Source organism: Phocoena phocoena, chromosome 3 (genome assembly GCF_963924675.1).
Source record: "Phocoena phocoena chromosome 3, mPhoPho1.1, whole genome shotgun sequence".
In the NCBI taxonomy this organism is placed as follows: domain Eukaryota; kingdom Metazoa; phylum Chordata; class Mammalia; order Artiodactyla; family Phocoenidae; genus Phocoena; species Phocoena phocoena.
This window is the reverse complement of record NC_089221.1, coordinates 119,849,362-119,873,291: the sequence shown is the minus strand read 5'-3', so window position 1 is coordinate 119,873,291 and position 23,930 is coordinate 119,849,362. Positions and strand designations below refer to the sequence as shown.

General features: G+C 45.6%; 1 protein-coding gene across 2 annotated transcripts; it reads left to right on the top strand.

Annotated features, from left to right (window-relative positions):
- The first annotated feature begins 364 nt into the window (after positions 1–364).
- FGF1 (fibroblast growth factor 1) lies at positions 365–20,482 on the top strand. 2 transcript variants are annotated; one of them, XM_065873460.1, is made up of 3 exons: positions 365–566; positions 15,048–15,151; positions 19,846–20,482. In XM_065873460.1, the coding sequence occupies exons 1-3, from the start codon at positions 398–400 to the stop codon at positions 20,038–20,040; spliced, it is 468 nt and encodes a 155-aa protein (XP_065729532.1). In that variant the 5' UTR covers positions 365–397; the 3' UTR covers positions 20,041–20,482. The 2 variants fall into 2 exon arrangements, with proteins under 2 accessions (XP_065729532.1, XP_065729533.1); XM_065873461.1 differs by having other exon boundaries at positions 398–566; positions 19,849–20,040.
- The last annotated feature ends 3,448 nt before the right edge of the window (positions 20,483–23,930 follow it).

Sequence of the window (23,930 nt, the reverse complement as noted above, 5' to 3'; positions counted from 1 at the left end):
ATTTTAGTGCAACTTCGGCGTTTAATTTGAGGATGTGTGTGGATCAGAAGGAGGAACCAAAACATTATTTTTTTTCCTCTCCGCCAAACGATCAAATTTGATGTTCTAAAAAACACACAGCCTGGTCCAGAGCTGTGTCCAATTGGGAAGTGCGACATGCCTGAAAATCCCTCCCCTACCAGGGACCATCCTTCCTTAACCACTGGCCACAGCACAGGCCTGTTTACTGTGGACAGCACCTGGGCAGTCTGTGGTTACCACCCGCCCAGGAGCCTGTGCCCTGAGGCTCTCCTTCCCTTCTTGAAAGTGCACGCTGTACCTTCGCTGGAAGAACATTCTACAGGGTTGTTTAATTTCTTACAGCCTTGAAAGCGTCATAACCAGGAGCTGCTCAGCCATGGCTGAAGGGGAAATCACAACCTTCACAGCCCTGACCGAGAAGTTTAATCTGCCTCCAGGGAATTACAAGAAGCCCAAACTCCTCTACTGTAGCAACGGGGGCCACTTCCTGAGGATCCTTCCAGATGGCACAGTGGATGGGACAAGGGACAGGAGTGACCAGCACAGTAAGCACCCATCTCACCTTTCTGGTGCCTTCCTTAGTCAAGGACGGAAGAAGGGAGGATAGCTAAAGAAGGGCTGTACCCTCTTCCCCAAGGCTCTATTCAGGCATGACACCCTCAGAGGCAGGGGGAACAAGGTGTAAAGGGTCTAGGTGTGGAAAAGGGGGAGTTGTGAAGGCTACAGCCTGCCTAAAGAGGTCCTATTTCAAGAGTTTAAGAGGACTCTCTGTTGACCTAACACAACTGCTGTGAGATCAGACTGGCTACCAATGTTCAGTTGTTCCAGATTTCTGTAACTAGCGAGAGGTCTGGCCCCCAGGGCCCTGCTCGCTCCATGACAGGAAGGGCCACATGGGGCAGGGTTGGCAAACCACCCCCCCCCCCCCCGCCAAAGACATGGGCTCAATTTCAAGTTAACTGACTCTCCAGGTTATCTTCCTACTGGGCTTGATTTGTGAAATCCTAGTTCATAATCGTAGTCTTACACATCATAAATTGTGCTTGCTCTCACACCTGCATATCGTGCAGATGTGTTTGGGGTAACCGGGAAGAGTGAAGTCATTCTCCAGACCTTATAGAAACCAAAGGGCAAGAGCGATTCCAGCCAAAGGCTGACTATCTCTTCCGGGCTTTCCTGCCAGCCCAGCTCCCAGATGGTGTTGATAAATGGAGGTATGACCTTGGAGAAAAGAATCTCCTCGACTATCTAAGAAACAAAATCTCTTCGTTGTGCTTTAGTACTTCCGGCGGCGGTGGTGTGTATGTTTGATGTTAGGTGTCTGGGTCCTACTGTGATGTGCTCGGGGATTCCCTGAGCACCACCAAGGCATTAGATGTTGGAGAGGAGCCAGAAGTCAGATCTGGTCCCTGATAGGAGGGTCTGTAGGGTCAGACGTGTCACGCACCAAGAGAAGGAACGTGTGGATGAAATCAGGAGACACAGAATAGCACGGGTGGAAATTAAAGTTGCTGCGGGATGGCTTTAAAATGAAATGCAGAACACTGGCTTTGATGTGATGGTTTATATATCAGGGAGTCTTTCTTATTCATAGGATATGCACCAAAGGTTGCAGGCACGAAGCACTAACGGTCACCCCAGTGGCGCTCACTCTCCATCCTCAGATGCACAGGTGGTGGGGATGGAAGCCAGCGCTTACCAAACCAGGCGGCACTGTCCTGTCCTTCCCGCCCACCAAGCAGACCCTTGAGATGAGAAGCAGGAAGACTGAGGTTGGGGCTGGACTCTGCAGGGTTAGATTTTTTTAGCTTGGTTTAGATGGCTTGTCTTCAGATGGGCCTGTTGAATGCCTTATACCCGATGCAAAACAGGTACCAGAGTGAAGCAAAAAAAAAAAAAAAAAAGACTGCTGAGTAGGTCAAACACCTACAGAAGACGCAATGTTTACTGCAAATAAATGGACTCAGACTGCAGTCTGTTGTGTTGTGTCAGACAAGCTACACAATTCATGTGATCTGCCTCATACAACACAAAGGGAACAAGTTGTAATTTCTCCAAGGTTTTAAACATTTCTAATAAGTCTTAGCTTTCCGAACCAACGGGGATGCTCCCTGGTCCTTAGAGTCCCAGGAGAAAAAACAACCTTGGTGATGTGTTCCACGGCGTTAAGCTGTCTCTTCTGGGAAACCTTAAATTCTGAGGTAACAAGAAGCTACAATTACAATTCCAAGTACTGGAACTTCTGTACAAATGGTAGATGACTTCACTGTTAACATTATAGACTGTACTCTGGGTATGGAACTTTGGGACAACTTCTGCATAGTGCTGTGAATTCAGCTGCCCGACCTCAGATGTCAGGAGCCCTGGAGGGCAGCATACAATAGCGTAGGAGTGTGTGTGAGGCGGTCTGCACACAAGTGATGCTGGATTAATTACTTTCCAAGTGAGTTTGGGCTAGTTACTTAACCGTTTTGGCCTCACTTTTCTCACGTGTAAAATAAGAATGATATATTACTTGCCTCACAGGCTCCTTGGGAGGGTTCCGTGAGATAACACAGTGAAAGTTCTTGACACAGTCCCCTGACCCAGAGCCACAACTCAGCACGTGTGGCTATTCTTGCCACCACTGTCACCACCACCACCACCACCAAGACTTCCATGTATTCAACGCGGCACACGGAGATACAGTATAACACTTAAGGACCTTGCCTAGTCTCTTCTCTTCAATCAATAACACTGCCCTCCAGGAAGGCCAAGGGTCTAGATTCAGGTTTTGATTCAAGGCCTCTCTGGCAACATTCAGAGTCATTGCGTTGGCTCATTTACTTAGTGTAGAACTAAGAACAAGGGCCAAGGAGGAGAGAAATCAAAGTCGGGTGAGTGAGCAGAAGTACATGCCCGTACCTGTCAATGCCAGGAGAACTGGATAATCCACACAGCCCCTGCAGAGTCAGGGGCCCTAGAGTTAGAGACAGAGACCTTGCGTTCATCTTCCTATGCTTCCACTTTCTAACGGAAGCAGCACTAGACAATGACCATTCTCTCCATTTCGCATAAGGTGCTCTGCCAAAGCAGCTTCCCATCCCCCATCCCCAAGACCCTTCCAATCATTCTCTCTTGTCTGGCAATGTAAAAGTCTCCAGTGTTCCCAGCTATTTCATCTTGGGGGAAAATACTGAGGCTCAGTTTCCTCACCTGTGCAACGGAAAGAGCAGCACTGCCTTGTGTACCTGACAAAGCCGAACACTCTTATATGAGATCCTGCAGCCGAGAGGACTCCCTTCCTACCATGGATGCGCCCTGTAAGTGTGGTTCTGTTGCCCTCTTCTGCCCAGTGATGGTACTGCCACAAGCCTTCTGAATTGCAAGTTTCTTCAGAAACAGAATCAACCTGGGCAGACATGGAGTGGATGATCCCTGAGTGGTTGGCACAGCCTGGCGATGGAATGGTTTCTATTCTTTGAGCATTGGTCTGAGCATGACTGGAGGCCATGGTGACAAGCAGAGAGCCACACCCTAAGACTTCCTTCAGGAAGAATATTTCTAAAAGCCAATCAAATATTTAGGTAAATCTACATAAATTATACAAGATAGAACCTTACGCCTTCCAGCCCTACAAGGCAAAAACACAGAAAACCTACTTTCACAGGTTTTCCTTTTTTAAATTTTTTTAACATCTTTATTGGTGTATAACTGCTTTACAATGGTGCGTTAGTTTCTGCTTTATAACAAGGTGAATCAGCTATACATATACATACATCCCATATCTCCTCCCTCTTGCGTCTCCCTCCCACCCTCCCTATCCCACCCCTCTAGGTGGTCACAAAGCACCGAGCTGATCTCCCTGTGCCATGCGGCTGCTTCCCACTAGCTACATATTTTACATTTGGTAGTGTATGTATGTCCATGCCACTCTCTCACTTTGTCCCAGCTTCCCCCTCCCCGTGTTCTCAAGCCCATTCTCTATGTCTGCATCTTTATTCCTGTCCTGCCCCTAGGTTCTTCAGAACTTTTTTTTTTTTTTTTTAGATTCCATATATATGTGTTAGCATACAGTATTTGTTTTTCTCTTCCTGACTTACTTCACTCTGTATGACAGACTCTAGGTCCATTCACCTCACTACAAATAACTCAGTTTCATTTCTTTTTAGGGCTGAGTAATATTCCATTGTATATATGTGCCACATCTTCTTTATCCATTCATCTGTCGATGGACACTTAGGTTGCTTCCATGTCGTGGCTATTGTAAATAGAGCTGCAATGAACATTGTGGTACATGACTCTTTTTGAACTATGGTTTCTTATGGTTTTCTATGCCCAGTAGTGGGATTGCTGGGTCATATGGTAGTTCTATTTGTAGTTTTTTTAAGGAACCTCCATACTGTTCTCCGTAGTGGCTGTATCAATTTACATTCCCACCAACAGTGCAAGAGGGTTCCCTTTTCTCCACACCCTCTCCAGCATTTATTGTTTGTAGATGTTTTGATGATGGCCATTCTGACCGGTGTGAGGTGATACCTCATTGTACTTTTGATTTGCATTTCTCTAATGATTAGTGATGTTGAGCATTCTTTCATGTGTTTGTTGGCAATCTGTATATCTTCTTTGGAGAAATGTCTATTTAGGTCTTCTGCCCATTCTTGGATTGGGTTGTTTGTTTTTTTGATATTGAGCTGCATGAGCTGCTTGTAAATTTTGGAGATTAATCCTTTGTCAGTTGCTTCATTTGCAAATATTTTCTCCCATTCTGAGGGTTGTCTTTTTCATCTTGCTTATGGTTTCCTTTGCTGTGCAAAAGCTTTGAAGTTTCATTATATCCCATTTATTTATTTTTGTTATTTCCATTTCTCTAGGAGGCAGATCAAAAAGGATCTTGCTGTGATTTACGTCATAGACTGTTCTGCCTATGTTTTCCTCTAAGAGTTTGATAGTGTCTGGCCTTATATTTAGGTCTTTAATCCATTTTGAGTTTATTTTTGTGTATGGTGTTAGGGAGTACTCTAATTTCCCTCTTTTACATGTAGCTGTCCAGTTTTCCCAGTACCACTTACTGAAGAGGCTGTCTTTTCTCCATTTGTACACTTTTGCCTTCTTTATCAAAGATAAGGTGACCATATGTGCATGGGTTTATCTCTGGGCTATCTTGTTCCATTGATCTATATTTCTGTTTTTGTGCCAGTACCATACTGTCTTGATTACTGTAGCTTTGTAGTATAGTTTGAAGTCCGGGAGCCTGACTCCTTCAGCTCCGTTTTTCTTTCCCAAGATTGCTTTGGCTATTCGCGATCTTTTGTGTTTCCATACAAATTGTGCAATTTTTTGTTTTAGTTCTGTGAAAAATGCCACTGGTAGTTTGATAGGGAATGCAGTGAATCTGTGGATTGCTTTGGGTAGTATAGTCATTTTCACAATGTTGATTCTTCCAATTCAAGAACATGGTATATCTCTCCATCTGTCCGTATCATCTTTAATTTCTTTCATCAGTGTCCTATAGTTTTCTGCATACAGGTCTTTGGTCTCCTTACGTAGGTCTATTCCTAGGTATTTCACTCTTTTTGTTGCAGGGGTAAATGGGAGTGTTTCCTTAATTTCTCTTTCAGACTTTTCATCGTTAGTGTATAGGAATGCAACAGATTTCTGTGCATTAATTTTGTATCCTGCAACTTTACCAAATTCATTGATTAGCTCTAGTAGTTTTCTGTTGATATATTTAGGATTCTCTATGTATAGTATCATGTCACCTGCAAACAGTGACAGTTTTGCTTTTTTTTTTTTTGGCTACCTTGGGTCTTCATTGCTGCCTGTTGGCTTTCTCTACTTGCAGCAAGCAGGGGCTACTCTTCATTGCGGTGCACGGGCTTCTCAATGTGGTGGCTTCTGTTGTTGTGAAGCATGGGCTCTAGGCGTGTAGGCTTCAGTAGTTGTGGCTACGTTTGTTACTTCGCCATACCAGGAAGGCCAGGCAGGATGACAGAGGAGAGCTGCCGACTGCGAGAAGGGGCATTGGGGGCAGGGTGTGAGAAGCTTCATGCTGACTCCTAGGGCTTGACTTGGGGAGGCTAGTAAATGGTCGTGTCACCAGGAGAGGGAGGCTCCTGGAGGAGGAACAGGGGCAGGGAAAGAGGACCTGGTCCATCTCAGACACAGGGCGTTTGAGGAGCGCCTCGTGGACCAGGCAGCCCTCCTTGGGGTTATCACTTCACATTTACTTGTGCGATTATTTAATGGTTCTCTCCCTCACTGGGCTCCCTGAGGACGGGGACTTTGTCTCTTACAGCTCAACACTGCAATTTGTGTGTCTAGCACATTGCCCGGCAGCTGGGATCATGCTCAAGAAATATTAATCTGATGAGTTAATGAACTGTGTTGGTGGCAGGTAAATTCAAATTCAACAATATATTCCATAAATATCTATCGAGCACCTGATATATGCCAAGCACTGCACTAGACTCTTTCATTTCCTCTTAGCCACGATCCTGTGAGGTTATTAATTATCATTCAAAACTAACTGCCCTGTGAACACAGGGCCTGGCACCAGCCAGCAACTGGGAAACCTGGTACCGACCCACAGCTGCATCTTCCAGGACTCTCTCCATAGCCCACTACCACCCCCGACACCAACAGCACAGCCGTGCATCCCGCACACTGTCAAATAAACCTGCTGAATTCACAGAGTCCACTGTGTGGGTCAGGTGGGTGTAGGTGCAGGGCCCATCACTGCTGTTTACTGGTTTCCTGTCACCTCGGGGAAGCTACTTTTCCTCCACGTGCCTCAGTTTCCTCATTCTAAAAACAGTACCCACCCTCATAGAAAAGTAGCAATTCTAACTATGGTGGTTTGTGAAAGTGTTTAAGTGTTTAACACCCTGCCAGGCCCGTGATAAGCGCTTGGAACATGGTGTTTCTCATCATCATCAATCACCCTGAAGCTTGCTCGGCCTTCCTTACCCAACCATATGATCTTGTGAGTCTGCTGAGTTAAGCCAAATGCTACACTAGCTCCCTCCATCTCAGCGTCTCCGAGACTGTCCAGGCTTGGAGCTCTGAAGGCCTGGCACATAGGTACCTCATGCCCAGGCGCCAGCCCCACAAGCCCTGCCCTGTCTGACCTCTCCGCGCGGCAAGCTGTCTTGGGCAAAGCAAGGAGGAGCTCCATGCCTGATTCTGCTCTTCCTGCTGGAGTTCCCTCTCTGCCTAAGGGGGCCGTGACTTATTCCTGGACGGGATTCATAACTGGAACAGCAACTGAAGGATAGGAAAATGCTCACGAGCATCCCAAACCTGCAGCCCCTCCTGCGGCGCGCACCCCCTCGCCTCGCCAGGCACGTAGGAGGTTGCACGGAGAGCGGGATTACCGGCACCACTCACCACACAAATGGAAATGTTCCTGAGCAAAGTGTGTGCCAATCAAATATTTATAAATCAAACCACATCCTAAAGGCAGTAGAGGAGTTCACTGGTCCCAAGAACCCTGCTCGGCAGCCCTTTACAAAGGGCAGGCTCCTTCCCTGCAGTGAATCCCTCCCGCCCCTAGTTCTGGGGGCAGTCTGGACTCCGGTTCTGCTGCCACTTGGCACCTAATGGTGAAGGCACTGTGTTCCCCATCAGCCTGGGCCAAAAGTGAAAACAGCTTTTCAGAGGACCATGGTGGGCAGAGCCGGGCCAGGCTGTCAGGCGTCAGAAAGAGGGGCTAGTGTTCAGGCAGGAACGCTCTCCCCAGCGGGATGCCATGCCGAAGGCCTCCCTCCCTCTCCTCCCCACCGCTCCCTTATCTGCTTATACAGAAGGGGGTTTTCCAGATAAACTTTTTTTTAACTATCACACAGTCCATGGACTATATCAAAATTTCCCAGGCACCTTTTTCAGACCCTAAAGGGGAAGCAGACACCTTCACACATTCTAAGAAAAGTCTTTTTCATGTGTGTGTGTGTGTGTGTGTGTGTGTGTGTGTGTGTGTGCGCCTATTCTAAACCACTGGAACTTTTTTCTTCCACAAACTCCATTTTATTTCTTCTCCGTCTTTCTCTAATGTTTTACGGCGCCCGGCTTGTGGCTACATTTTAATTATAAATGCCACTGACATAAAACAACCTCACGGCGTTCTGAATGAGGGTGACCTCATTTTGGGTAAACACGGCAAAGGACGGGAAGTCTCCAACCCAGAATAAACCAGGCACGTAATCTCTCTTGGCCTCTCTCTGGAGAGCAGAGGTAGAACGCAGGCCTCTTTTAAAGGCCACGGAGGAACGTGCTGCAGAAGCAGAACCCCCACCTGCAGACGTTCATCCTGCTGAATGCACCGGCTGTAATCTTATCTTTAAAAATTCCTAGGGCAGGACAGGAAGATACTGGGATGGTGCCCAAGGCTCATGTCTCTTGCCACTGGCAGGCTCCTAACACCTGTTCTTTCTTTCTATCCTTGGAAAGTAAGCGATCATGTGTCTTACTGTGAATCAACTACTATTGATAGCTAATGGAAGGGTCTGAGGAGCAGAAGAGAAAGCCGGAGATACCGGCTTATATTTCCTCAGGAAAAAAAGGAAGAACATCTAGTCGGGGACCAGCATATCCACTCAAAGCCCTGGATTCCTCCTCACGTAGGTTCCCCTAAGTAAAGACGCATGAAGGCATCCAAAGGATGAGGGTCCAAAGGATGAAGCAGGAGCAGGGTCTGCAAAGGCGATTTGGTACATTTCAGTTATTTGACATTTACTTTTGCTACATCAGCTCTTTCCAAACCAGCACACCCTAATGCATTCCTAGAAACGGAGCAGGATTGGATTCCACTGGGGACACTATGGTTACGAATCCACCAGGCAAACGCCTCCAGCCTTCCTGCAGTGCTTTATAAATTTGAATTTCTCTAAGAAACTTGTATCTATCACTGGAGTACCTTTATTAAAACTGCTTTCCGGGTTTCCCTGGTGGCGCAGTGGTTGAGAGTCCGCCTGCCGATGCAGGGGACGCAGGTTCATGCCCCGGTCCGGGAAGATCCCACATGCCGCAGAGCGGCTGGGCCCGTGAGCCACGGCCGCTGAACCTGCGCGTCCGGAGCCTGTGCTCCGCAACAGGAGAGGCCACAACAGTGAGTGGCCTGTGTACCGAAAAGAAAAAACCAACTGCTTTCCATTTCTTCTGCTAAGTCAAAAGTCGCTGTCCGCATTTCAGAACTAGGGAACACTGAGTTCCCATAGAGCTAAATGATTTGTCTCGTTTTTCAAAAAGTACTCGCTCCTTCATCCTTGGGATGCTACAGAGCCACTGACCTTCCCGTTCATAGAGAGCAAGTCCTAAATTCCCCGTATGGGAGGGAAGAGATGCTCCCGCTCTGTGAGCTGGGTGCTAACCTGGTGGAAGGTGCTGGAAGAAGAAAATGAACAGAGCAGGTGTGGCTTTAGTGGCCCTTCACCATCTTTCCTGGTTCCCTGTCTGCCCTTAAGAAGACGCACCTTTTGCAGATACCTATGTTCAGGTCTACATGGTACCTGAGGTCAAGTCTGCACTGGGTCATAGAGCACGGCAGGGGTCAGCAGCAGCAAGAAACTGAGTGTCTGCCCACCAACCAAGAACCAGGCTTTACACATCAACCACCCACACCCCACCCCCCAAAAGTACGAACACATCAGCAGCCCCATCACCCAAAGTTAACCACTGTTATCACCTGGCTGTTCTTACCTCAGAACTGTGTCTTCAAAGAAATGAAGAGTTACGATGAAGGGAAAGTTCCTTCCACTCCCCTCCCCAGCCTCAATCCTTCCCATCCTCCCCAGAGCAGCCACTGCTATGCATTTGGTCTGAATCGAGCGCACATTTTTATCTTTTACTCCCTATCTATTCATGAGCTATGCGCAGTTTTATGTTTTTTACAAAAATTTCATCAAGGATTTACCATAAATAGTCTTCTGCAATTTGCTTTCTTTCACTGCACATTATTTTCTGCTGTTCTTTGAAAGGGAAAACAGAGGGAGAGAAAAAAGAGAGTTTTTGTTGTAGTTGCACTTTTGTTTGCTTTTAGCTCAAAAACAAGTGGGGTTTTTGCTACGGTGCTGCTTGATCACTCTGGGTCGTCTGTACCCCTAACTGGGTGTCAGCCCCTGAAGGCAGGGACCTTGCCGGCACTGAGCACAGTGCCCAGCACACGATGGCCGGTGCATGAAAACGTGGTGACTGGGTGGCTTTCCCTGAGCCCCCTGCTTGCTCCAGGAGGGAGGAGCTGCTGCTTCCACCCAGGCTGTTGGCCAGGCCCTTCCTCTCTTTCTGAGCCCCCCTCTCTCACTCGCTCTCCTTCCCACCCCCGAGCAGCAGCCGCGGGAGGATGTAGGTTTGGAAAACTGGAATGAAGTCACACTAGGGAGTTGGACACCTAGTCAGTTACACGAGCAACGCGCTGGGTGTTACTCCTTCCTGCCAGCTCTGCTTGCAGAAGGATATATGCTTAAGAAACTCAGCCAGAAAGAAATCCAGTGAAAATGAGCTATGAAACTTGGACATCCTGGAGAAATAATATTTACAGAGGAAACTCTTGAGACGAACTCTCAACAGTGCCACAGCCCTGGTGTTGGGGCTCAGGGCCGAGGACTGAGTCGTGTGCCAGGCAGCTCTGCTTCATGTTTACCTCCGTGGGGCGTTTACACAGCCAAGACGGGACTCCTCAGACAGCAAAGTCAACCCTACTTAGCCCCACAGAGAGACAAATGGGCACTATTTAAGGCATAGGACAGAAATGGACTAGAGAATGAAAAGCTTTAAAAAAACCTCTTCCTTGGTGATAACGATGTGTCAGTGTAGGTTCATCAGTTATAACAACTGTATCACTCTGGTGGGGGATGATGACAATGCAGGGGAGAAGGCGTACGGTAAATTTCTACACCTGCCCCTTATTTTTGCTGTGAACCCCAAACTGCTCTACAAAATAACGTCCGTTTAAGAAGATCTTCCTGGATTACCCAAAAGGACTTGCCCTTTAGGACTCTTGTTGCACCTATAATGCGTCTGACTAAATACCTACTTATATGGATGGTAGGTGGAAAAAAAAGTCCCAGGCAACTAACATCACTCAATTCTACGGCCATGAAATGGGATCCTGGATGGTCATCGGTCATCTGCCATCTGGTACACGTCTGACCTTGAACACAAGGGGGACCGAGGAGGGAAGTGAATATGGCTTGATTTGGACCCATCTCCCTGATAACTGGAGCTCAAGGTATTGTACGAAAGAGAGGAAAAAGTAGGATACCTGAAATAGGTGAGCCTGGGTTCTGGTCATGGTTGTGCCCCTGATTATAAGTATGATGTCTGGTAAAACATGCGCTTACCAAACTTCAGTTTCCTTACCTGTGGGACAGAGCCAGCGCCACCTTCCTCCAGGGATGCCGTGAAGAGTGATGAGGTCACCTAAACACAGTAAAAATGGCAGTCATCGTACTGGACACTTCCAGGCATCAGATCATTAAACCCCACAATTCCATGAAGCAGATACTATCATTACAGATAAGGAACTAGAGGTAAATACCATGCCCAATCATCACACAGCTAATACACAGCCAAGCCAAAATCTGAATTCCTGCAGTTTGCTTCTGGAGCCCAAACTCTTTTGTTGACTCTTTATATCAAGATAGAAACTAGCATGATGCCTGGCACATCGTAGGTAATCAGTAAACGATTATTCCCTTCCTTTGGTCTCTCTTAAATATACAGGATTATGATGGGAAATTGATACAAAATACATTTGAAAGTTCTCTGAAAACCGTGAAGTCCAATGAAAATAGAGAGCATTAAAAAAAACTTATTGAGATAAATTCACACACCTTACAATTCACCCATTTAAAGTATGCAATTCAGTGGTTTTTTTTACATTCAGAGATTTGTGCAACCATCTCTATAATCAACTTTCATCACCCCAAAAAGAAACCCTATACCTCTTAACCACAGTTTCCCCTTCTCTCTCCAAGCCCCTCCTCGGCCCCTGGCTACCACCAACCTACTTCCTGTCTCTATGGGTTTGCCTACTCTGGACATTTCTTTTAAATGGAATCATACAATATGTGGTCCTTTGCGAGTGGCTTCTTCACTTAGCATGTTTTCAAGGGTCAGCCATGTTGCAGCATGCATCGGTACTTTGTTCCTTTTTATGGCCAAATAATACTCTATTGTATACAGCATTGTTATTAAATGTATTTACATGATTCCTAGACTGTTAGAGCTGGAAAAACTCTAGAGACTGAATCCAAACCACTCCCATTTTACTAACAAGGAGACTGTAGCCTGAAGGTTAAACAGCCTAGCCAAGGTCACCCTGCTGGTCAGTAGCAGAGCCCAGCCTTGACCCTTACAACTCTCAACGTGGCCCCATCCTACTTCACTCCACAAAGCATTATTGGAAACGGAATTCAAAACGCATAGCTTACTGATGATGGGCCAACAGAATCATCTCTGCAACGATCAGCCTCACATCATTCATTCAGCAAATGCATACTGTCTGTACCCGGAGCACAGGGCACAATGGGAGGCACTGGAGACTGAAGGAGGAACAGGATAGCTAAGATTCCTGCCCTTTCTCCCAAGTGTGCAGTCCCCTGGGGAGGTAGAAATTAATGAGTAAAGCCCTAAACGATAAAAATAAGTGCACACTGTACAAAATGCCGTGAAAGAAACAAACAGGGACCGAGAAGGACACTGATGCAGGGACTAGGGTGGCAGGGGTCCTGGCTGAAAGGACTTGCTGTGCAGAGCGTGGAGGCCAAGAGCCTTAGGCAGGAGGGAGCTCGGGGTGGGGCAATGACTCAGGGAGCAAGTGGTGTGACCCGAGGCTGGAGAGGGGAGGCCTCTGGTCTGTGCTCTCATGCCTACCTCTCAGAGCTAAGCGGAGTTAGGAAGACCGGTGGGAAAGGAGATTGTGGCTTCCGCTTTCCTTCCTGTGAATTAAATAAACGCCACTTGCCAGAGGAGGCCCTGAGCTTCTGTGGCTAAGACTTCCAAGGACAAGAGAACTGCATCTTCAATACGGGTGATGTAACTATGTATCACCCTTAGGATGAATCATAAGATAAGGAAAAAAGAGGGAAATGAGAAAATACAGACACATTAATAAGGAAGTGGTGAAATGATTATGGTACAGCCACATAATGGAACACAATTCAACTGGCAAAAAGAAGGTAACCACTGAAGTGGAAAGATTTCCAGTCAGTTGTTAAGCGAAAAACACAAGGTATAGAACTGTATGGTATTTCACCATTTGCTTAGGAGAAAAAAAAAAAAAGGCAGGAGGGATAACATCTCTCTAGAAGGATATATTCAAAATATGTCTCAGGGGGCTTCCCTGGTGGCGCAGTGGTTGAGAGTCCGCCTGCCGATGCAGGGGACACGGGTTCGTGCCCCGGTCTGGGAGGATCCCACATGCCGCGGAGCGGCTGGACCCGTGAGCCATGGCCGCTGAGCCTGCGCGTCCGGAGCCTGCGCTCCGCAACGGGAGAGGCCACAGCAGTGAGAGGCCCGCGTACTGCAAAAAAAAAAAAAAAAAAAAAAATGTCTCAGAGTAGTTTACTTGTTTGTCTCTGTCTCCCCAGGAGAACGTGCCCCAGAGGAAGGGCAAGGATCCTGTCTGTCCTGTAGCCCCATCAGTTGGGAGTGGGAGGCTGGAAGGACTGAGAGAAGACATTCACCATCTCCTCTTCTATGTTTCCAAGTCTGAAACATGGGAATATATTTCTGATTCTAAGAAATTAAGTGAAAACAAGGGGTCTAGAGGTGCCAACCGAAACCCTGTATTCCTTCTAGCACCCCTTGCGCCTCAAACTTTGACAAAGTCAACCCTTAGAGGGGTCAGGTGACTCCAAGAGAACTACTGGGTGCTCACTGGTTCCCAGTCTAGATTTCACTCCTTATCATAACAATGGCTATGACCAAAGAAATTTTCCAGAAGAATCCAGAATTCATTTCAATTCCCAAATGGCAACCATCAAATCACCTCTCTCCAGAGTCACTCCAGGGAGGATGAACAAATGAATAATTATCAAGTGGGACTCCAGTGAGGTATCCAGCAGTGAGCAAGGCACCATGGGAGTATCAGTCAGTATAAATGGAAAGAAGGCAACTCAGGGTATCTCAGTCCTCGCCCTCAACTTCAATGTCTCTCAACCTCGGCACTATTGACTTTTTGAGCTGAATAATTCCTTGATGAGAAGGGCTTGCCTGGGCGCTGTAGGATATTTATTTAGCACCATCCCTGGCTTCTACTCACTAGATGCCAGTAGCACCATCCCACCCCAGCTGGGAAAACCAAAAATGTCTCCAGACATGGCTAACTGTTCCCTCTAGAACAAAATCATCCCCAGGTAAGAAGCACCATTCCCCTCCCAGGTGGCTGCTTCATTCTCCCTTTCAAACGCCAGGGTTTCCCCTCTGCCTGTATCCCAGTGGGGTTGCCACAGAGGTTGGGGGTTGACTGAACTTCATTGTGGGTGAGTTACCTGAGTTTCTTATGTGCCAAGCAATCTAACTTCCTGGGAACCTCTTCTATCTGGGAAAATAACACTATCAGATTTTGAAAAATAACAATCTGTCCACGAGAAGCTCCCACACCAGGAAGGCCCGGGCCATAAAAAGGTACCCTTGCCAAAGCAGGTTGATAACTGAAACTGAACACCCTCAGGCTGGCCGGTTGCTGACTCTATGATCCCCCCAAGATCACTGGGATGATGGAGCCAGGGAAGTGAATGCTGTTTCCTCCTGTGACCGTGCCCTGTAAAGTGCACGTGGGGTCACGCTGTAACGAACAAGGCAGATGGGTGGGCGAGCCCGCCATCATCTCTCCTTCCCTCGAGAACATGATTCCCAATGGACAGCTTTCTTTGGAGGGCAAAGAAAAAGGAACTGTATTTCTGTGTTTTGATTAATTTGAGGCTCACCCTTGAGGGCTCTGTGAGATGGATGAGCAGAATTTTCCGTGGCTAACTGTCTTGGCCGCCAGGCCCTATCGGCAAAAGCTTAGTGTTTATTTACTTTTGCTCGTGTTATTTTTATTTCAGTTCAGCTGCAGCTCAGTGCGGAAAGCGTGGGGGAGGTGTATATAAAGAGTACGGAGACTGGCCAGTACTTGGCCATGGACACCGACGGGCTTTTGTACGGCTCAGTAAGTATGAGGCTGACATGCTTCCAGACTCGGCCAAGGTTTGAGGTTTCCAGAAATCTTGTTACATGGAGTGATGCAAACTATAAAGCGTCAATTAGCCTCTGTTTGTTATTTTTTCCAGCAGGATTCCCACCCTCCACCCTGCCTTATTTTAGGCACAAACATAAAAGAGTTTCTTGCGGGATTCTCTCAAAATACTCCAACGTATTATCACATAGACAAAGAGAAAAAACGTTGATTGAAATTTTAGTAACTCATCCAGTCACTCGCTCCAGAATACCCAATCTCACTTCATTATTTCATTCCAAAAATGTTTCTTGAGCATCTACCATGGGCTATATAGGTGTGTCTCTTAAGGCTTTTTACAAAAATTGCAGAGCCCAGACTCTAGCAGTTGATATTTCATGCATAAAACTTTGAAAATAGCCCTTTTATTCTGGAAGCGTCACCTAAAAGGATAAAAAGTTTAATAACTTGGGCTTCCCTGGTGGCGCAGTGGTTGGGAGTCCGCCTGCCGATGCAGGGGACACGGGTTCGTGCCCTGGTCCGGGAGGATCCCACATGCCGCGGAGCGGCTGGGCTCGTGAGCCATGGCCGCTGAGCCTGTGCGTCCGGAGACTGTGCTCCGCAACGGGAGAGACCACAACAGTGAGAGGCCCGCGTACCGCAAAAAAAAAAAAGAAAAAAAAAGTTTAATAACTTAATTCAACAAACATTGAGCAAACGCCTCCTGTTGTCCAAGTACAGTTGGGTACTGAGAGGGTGCAAAGGTGAATAAGCCACATCCTTGCCCTGGAGAAGCAAAGTCCAAGAGTTTATTCAGTAGCTAAAATCCTGCTGCATCTCCTGCTCCATCTCTCTCCTAGTTAATGCTTTATATATGTTTGACTCGGTACACATTGATCTTTGTGAGAAAAGAAGAGAATAGGGTCAATCTGATTTTGTCCCCATTGGTATCTCCGGTAAACGATTTGAATGGAAAGACAGCTGAAGCCAACGGCTGCAAGTTTTGAAAATATTTCTGGATTTCAACGATCCTTTCTCTGTAGCCTAACAACTGAACATTAAGGCTTCCCCAAACCCCCTTCTTCCCTTTTATGAAAGATGTCTACCAAAAGGCAGCCAGTAGGTGGGATTTTAGTTTGGGGCTCCCTTTAACTTACATCAAATCGCCAAGTGGCAATGGGCAAAGGAAACTCTCTCTTGAAGCTGTAATCTCAGCCAGAGTTTGGGATGTGAACACAAGTTCATTTTTTTTCATGCTGCCCACTAGGGCTCAGGAGATGAGACCATCAGAGCAACAGGTAGTTCCTGCAGGCTGTTTGCTGAAATATGGATTGATGTGGACAACTTGAAAGGGTTTGGAGCTAGGCAGTGACTGGTACATAGGGAGTAGATGTTTTTTTTCAGGCAGGCCTTCCAATCAGCAATAAAATCAACAGGCCAATCAATCATTCAATCTCAGACTCATAAATGAATCTCATGCCTCTGCCACTTTGGCAAGTTACTCACCTACTCTGAACCTTGTGTGAAACGAGGACAGTAACGGATAATTACCGCATGCTTACATACTTAAGAAGAGTCAGAGAGACAACGCACAGAACCCGCCCACTGGTGTAGCAATGGCAGCTATAAGGCAGTCGGTGTACAAATCGCTTACCCTCATTATTTCTTGCATTATGTGTTACAGTTTTATGGCTTTTCCTCCTTTAAATCAATTCTGATGTTTATTAAAACCTTCTCTTACTTGTATAAAAATCTGATAAAGACTCCCCTAAATCCAGATACGTCTAGGCTCCAGACACCCCCTTCTCCCACCATAGTCCTGGACATCACTGATTCACCTGAAATATTCATAGGGTGATACTAATATACTATGCCTAAGAATTTTTATATTCCCCCATTGATAAAGATAAGTTCTAAAATATCTCAGGGCTCTGTCCCATGCTCTTAACCAATTTTAGGTATTCATCCATCCTGATACAAATTCATGTGTGTGGAAAGGACATATTTATTAAAAAAAATAAGTCTGAAAGGCTCTAAAACATTAATATATTTATCTTTGGGAGTGGTACATGGCTGATCTTATAATATATGAATGCCTTTCTGAATTTTCCAAATTTTTTACAGTTGGTATCTGTCACCTATGTAATCGGGAAAAAGCATGCTAAATATAAAAAAGAAGTTAATTAAAACAATAGGCATGAACCAACTCTTAATCCCCGGGCCCGTGGCATTGCACGAAGTGCACAGTAGGCACTGACAAATCCTGGTTGGGGCACAGATAGAGCCTCTCCAATTTGGCCTGCGTACTCAGCCTGTGACTCAGCCATTCTGTGTGTCAACCGCTCTAGTGTAACAGACACATCAGGTGGGGGACGTGGCCGCCCCGAGCTTCGTCACAGAACACAGGCCTGACGCCCACTGAGCCGTGTCATGGGGTGAGTCCTCCCTTGCAGGAGAGTGGGCAACCCACCCAGATCCAAAACTGCCTACCTCCTCCCACCCTTGACAACGTGCATCGAACACTAATGTCTGGATGAGTTCCTCTAGAGGCAACAGAGTCACCTAATTAAATATTATGTCTATGTCCCATCTTGTTCCAAAATGATCTGAAGTGTCTCACCCAGTTGTCACTGCACTAGACTACAGATGAAAAAGGGGCAGAATACTTCCTGTTATGTAGTTCCTTACTAAACAAGGTAACTTTTTTGAATACTTTACATGAACTCAAGAATCAGATTACATTCATCACCTAGCTGGTGTGCACCTATTATCTGCAAAATTCTTTGTCTTGGGGGAGACACAAGGCTGACAAGATTCCATCTCTTCCCTCAGTAGAATTGACAGTCTAACAGATAAACATGCCACAAATAGAGAATAAACAATAGGACTGGAAACCACCAGAAAGGGACTCACCAACCACTATATGGGTGAAGAGGTAATACAGAGATCCCATGACTTGGAATTGGAGCAAAGTCCATACACAGCATATGTATTTTAATACTCCTGTTTATATCCAAATATAATAAATGTATTCTAAAATCTTGACAAACAGAAAGGGCAAAGAACTGGGATTCCTCCCACTCTAACAGATGAATTTTAGTAAAACAGTAACTGTTGGTACATATTTTCAATGTAATTGCACTGTTTAATATGTTTTAACTATCTATCCAACTTAATAAATTTACATTTGCATTGGATCCCACTGTATGGATGTACCGCTATCCACTTAACTAATCACCTTTCCATGGGTATTTACGTTATTTCCAATATGTCACCATTATAGCCAATACTTCAAAGAACATCCTTGAAAATACCACTATCTCATAAGTGTCAGTTCCTAGAAGTGAAAACCCTGAGTCAAAGGTAATGCATATTTTAAATTTTGATACATATTGCCAAAGTCCCCTCACAAAGTTTCCACCAACTTACCTCACCAACAGTGTCTGACAGTGACTATTTCCCACACTCTGCCCCATACTAAGACTTGTAAATCTTTTTGCTCTTTGCAGATACTATTGCCAACATGTTAAATCATTTTTGAATTTGCATCTTCTTGCTAGTGAGATTAAATATGTTTTCATAGGTTTATCACCCTTTTTTTTTTTTTTTTTTTTTTGCGGTACGCGGGCCTCTCACTGTTGTGGCCTCTCCCGTTGCGGAGCACAGGCTCCGGACGCACAGGCTCAGCGGCCATGGCTTGCGGGCCCAGCCGCTCCGCGGCATGTGGGATCTTCCCAGACCGGGGCACGAACCGTGTCCCCTGCATTGGCAGGCGGACTCTCAACCACTGCGCCACCAGGGAAGCCCTTATCACCCATTTTTAAAACAGCAGACATAGTACGCCATTTTGATAATACCCTAAGTTTCTATCGATATGGCCCTATCTATGTCTCTCTGTGTGCTCATACATAAAGAGGTACAGAAGGACGTTCATCAACTGTTAATAGGTGCCTATATCTGGGTGGGTGTGCTTTGGGGTGATTGTTTCTTTTTTCTTTCTTTTTTTAAAGTAAAGTTGTGATTTTCGTTTTTACAAGTACCATTCTTTTTTTTTTTTCCATTCTTTTGATAAGTAGCAAAAAAAAAAAAAATCTATTCTCACTGAAAAAAAAAATCCTTTAAGTTCCAGGACATGTTTTATGCTTAGGACACATTTTATGCAAGCATTTATGTTCATAACAACACTAAAGTAAAACCCTGATACTGTTGGTGAAAATCACAAGGCTGTAAAGTATAATTGGTAGGTTTTCATTTATTCTTCAAGACCAAACTTTAGAATGCCCCACTGCATCACAGTCTGGTTTTACCCATTTTGGACGCTTTTCATGGTCAAACCTAGGTGCCAGGCCTCTGCAGAGACAAAAGACCCAGCTCTACCCTTAAGGTACTTAAAGTCTTTCAGGATTTCCCAAGTGGGAGACTCTAGGGTCCTGAGCAGAGCAGATGTGAGGGGAGTTTACATAATAGCAGATGTACATTGAAGGCTCATTATGTACTGGGTCCCGTTCCAAGTCGTCATTTCTATCCTCAGAGACAGGTTCCGTTATTTTCCCAATGTCACTGAAGAAGAAACCGAAGCACAGAGAGCCTCACTAATTTGCCCAAGGTCACACAGCCAGTAAACAGAGGAACCCGATCTAAACCCACTCACTAATCATTCTACTCTTTCCTGGTTTTATTTTTTTTAGCAGACACCCAATGAGGAATGTTTGTTCCTGGAAAGGTTGGAGGAGAACCATTACAACACCTACGCATCCAAGAAGCATGCAGAAAAGAATTGGTTCGTTGGTCTCAAGAAGAACGGTAGCTGCAAACGCGGTCCTCGGACTCACTACGGCCAGAAAGCAATCTTGTTTCTTCCCCTGCCAGTCTCCTCTGATTAAAGAAATCTGTGCTGGGTGCTGATCACTCCAGAGGAGCCCGAAGGGGTCCTCACCCGACTGACCCCAAATTGTACCCCTGATCATTGGCCGCGCTAACCCCTGGCCCACAGAGCCTAAACTTGTAATGTGCTTCTAAACGCCCAGTTCACTTTTTTTGTAAAGCCCTTCACCCTGGCACAGTTTGGAACCGAGGGACCAAATGGCTTTTAGGGGCCAACTGGCTGGCCAGTCTGGGTCTGGTTTGGAAGTCCAGTTGCCCCTGGGCATCTGATGCAGGCTGAACCTCCTAATGCACGGGTGGAACCAAATGAAGTGCGAGCAGAGGGCTGCCGAGTGGGTTGTAACTGCATGCAATTCCCTCTACAGAGTAAACCCCGCCCGCAAGTCCCCTGAATACCTGGCATGACTCCCTTTCATCCTTTCAATCCCCCACGATTATTAGCAGAGAAGCTATGGCTACGTTAGAGGAAGGCAGCTTTCCATGAGTGGAAACAGGGATGAATAAATCCCCTCTCAGAAGGGATTCAAATGGCAAGGGGAGACTGACTGGATTCTAGCGGACAGCTTAGACGGATGGGATCTCAATGCGCAATGAATGAAGGCTGAGAGGCTCAGGCACAGGAGAGCAGAATGAAGGCAAAGCCTTGCGACTTCTTACAACGCCTTGACTTCCCCAAGGTTATTCGGCAGCAGGAAGCCCCTCGATGATGTCAGGTGGAGAAGAGGACTAGGTTCTTGATAAAAGCCAGGACTCTGGGTATTGGGAAATTCATTTGGGTCTGGGGAGTGGGTGTGGGAGTGATGAGAAAGGGAAACATGGGCTGAGGGGACATTATCCTCCAAAAAGGGTGATTCTAGAAGTGAGAAGGAAAGAGAAGGGGACGCCATGACCTGTGCTTGGCCACCAGAAAGCGGAGCCTTTGGGGTCCTGGGGCAGTGCTTACAAATCATATGGGCGGTTCTGGTTCAGTAGGTCTGCCGTAGAGTTTTCCCATTTCTCACAAGCTCCCAGGTGCTGTAGATGCTGCTGCCTCTCCCCAGCCCCCGTACTTTAAGTAGCAAAGTCCCTAAAAGCATTATTCAAATGAAGGGGGCTCAAACCCCGACCCTCCCGGCCACACCCTTAAAAATGCATGTCCCATGGATCTTCCCGCACTCAGGCAGCACCAGCAGTTATGCCTGAGTTAGGGAGTCGGGGTTTAAGGCACTTTGGCCCAGTGCCTGTAAAATGCCCAATTTAGAAGATATACAAAAGCATACTTCAAAAATGTTAAACCCTCACAAACTGCTTTTCCCAAGACGCCATTTGTGTGACGGTTACTTATATAAATATGCTTCCTGCTTAAAGTAAACCCGACCCAAGCGGCTAGCAAATTAGAAATACCATTCATCTCTGACATGATACTGTTGCCATGTAAAGGCCTTTAATAAGCCATTTAAATTTACTGTGAGACTATACCTTTTAGTCACATTTAAAAATATATAGCTCAAAGGCAGTTAAACTGAGAATGATAATAATAGGATACGATATATAAGCTCCTCAATTATCTACTACTTAGACTACATTTACCTTAGAAAATGAGATTTTTCTTTGTTTTCCACTGTGCTATTATAAATTTTCCTTTGCAAATGGGGATTCTTAAGCAATGATATAATTGTGCATAAAAACTGATGAGAATGCTAGCTCATGTTTTATGATCAATTGCAGTAATTATCAATTGAAAGGTAATTCCTTAGTAACTGAACTATTCTGAATGGAAGAAAAATGACAATTTGTGAAAGTTCAGTGTGATACTACAATTGTGGAACTGAAACACGTTAACGCTACAGTTATATATCATTCTGCGTTTGTACAGCAAAGCATTTCATAACTGTTTTTGTTTTTGTAACTTGGATAAGACAATTTGATTTTATTTTAGTAAATCTTTGCAGGCAAGTTGGGAATAGTGCACTGTGGCTTGACATCTCTTGACTATGAAGATTTGGCCAGAAAAAGGTACCCACAGAGGAAATCCAAGATATTTATAAAGGTCCATAATTTTTAGTGTACGAATCAAATTCAAGTATAACATTGGCCAAAAAAAATGAAAGCTGTGGCTAACAGATGAGATGGAAGTCTGTGGTTGCAGAGACCCAAGGCATTGAGAGGAAATACTACTGTGACCTTGACAACCTCAGCGCAGTCGCTATTCCTGTATTTGTTCAATGAATATGTAAGTGCCAACGGTGTGCCAGGCGTTTTACTGGGTCCTGGGGCTCCTGGGGACCTTGTCTGTCTGGTTTGCTGCTGTATTCTCTCCCAGGGCATTATATTTATGACGCAAGATGCTGAGGATCCATTTCTTTCAGTCAAGTAAAAACAGAGACTTTGTAGGTTCCTGCTGAATGAACAAGGCCCAGAAACCAAGGTTTTGGAAGAGTGAGCAACCCCCAGCGTAAGATAAACCTCTATGGAAGTGTCAGAGGACATGGCAAGGTAAACCTAACACTTCAACTGCAGAACCGTGTCAGTTCAGGGGGACCACTTTCAAATCAGGAAAAAAAAGGCTGTCCGATCTTGTAAGAAGGGAGTCAGTGGCAGCTGCCTGCTCCGTTTTGAACATGTTCTCGTTCCTCAAACATGGAGCATTCCTGTTGCTCTCTCTCTCCCTTGAGAAAGTCCTGGAGCCATCTGCCCATCAGGTGCCTCTCGCGTGGATTCACTTTCAGGCCAACTGTTATGAATTGCCTGACATTCTATACAAAGCATCAGGAACGTATATGCTTTTGGATTGTTTTCATTGTGGTGGTGGAGGTGGTGGAGATCTGTTTCCTTGGAAGGGGTGATAATTAAAGCCTCCTATGGCCAACAGTGTGGACTTACAAAAAACTGACTGGAGCATCACATGTTAATGAAGATCAGGGTCCTTGCTTTGTGTTAGAGATGGAGCCCAGGCCCTCAGCCTTGTAGAACATACTGTTCAAATCAACCAAGTTCCTGGGCTACAAAGCAGACCTCTGAAGAAGAAGATGCCTGTCATTTTACATCACTCTCTCTCTTTTTTTTTTTTTTTTTGCAACTTAAAAATATTAATAAATGTTCCACTTATAAGGGATAATGTCTCTCTGACTTTTTGAGCATCATCATGTCTCATCTTCCTTTTGAAGGACTCAGCCAGCATCCCTGAGGTGTGGCTGCTTGGTTTTCTACACTTAGCTTGTTACCAGATACGAAACTTTGAAGGCTGATAGGAATAATATTTTTCATTTTGTTTAGAAACCTAAGGCAATCGTGGTGCTTTTCTAGGGATCCATTAGGGAAATATATTCAGGAAGTTTGTCCCCTGAAGCGCCAAGGACCATAACTAACTCAGCTGACACTATTTCTTCATCTGTAGCATATGAAATTATGCTACTATTGTAAAGCTGACCAGCTTGCGCTTCGGCAAAAACACAGTGACCTGAAAAAAATTTTAAGGACTTATTTACAATTTTAAGTCAATGGCAAGAGGTGCAACTCTTGCATCTCCAGGACCTTGAAGTGGGGCTAGAGGTTTGCCCGTCAGATTTTCTGAAATTATTATCACATTAAAAAACATCTCCTCAAATAAACTCCTGAATCTTATGACTTCTTATTCTGAGGAGGAAGTACACCGTTGCCTAGACATTGTGGCAGAATAGATCACACACATGCACACTCACACACATTTACATATGCATGCATGCTCACATATACACATGCATCTATAAAAAACTGTTGGGCGGTGTTTGCTCACTCAACGAATTATATCACCATCAATCCCTCCTTTTCTCTTTAAAGTTGCCTAAGGCAGTATTCTTCTACTTTTTGGAGCTTGAGCAACTGTAAGAACTACATTTTTTCTATCCCATTTTCCAACCCAGCACATATA

Excerpts from the sequence above, each read along its gene's own strand:
- FGF1 (XM_065873460.1), top strand. The coding sequence starts at position 398 with ATGGCTGAAGGGGAAATCACAACCTTCACAGCCCTGACCGAGAAGTTT. Across the intron at positions 567-15,047 it reads GGACAGGAGTGACCAGCACA|TTCAGCTGCAGCTCAGTGCG; the intron begins GTAAGCACCCAT and ends TTTTTATTTCAG. Across the intron at positions 15,152-19,845 it reads ACGGGCTTTTGTACGGCTCA|CAGACACCCAATGAGGAATG; the intron begins GTAAGTATGAGG and ends TATTTTTTTTAG.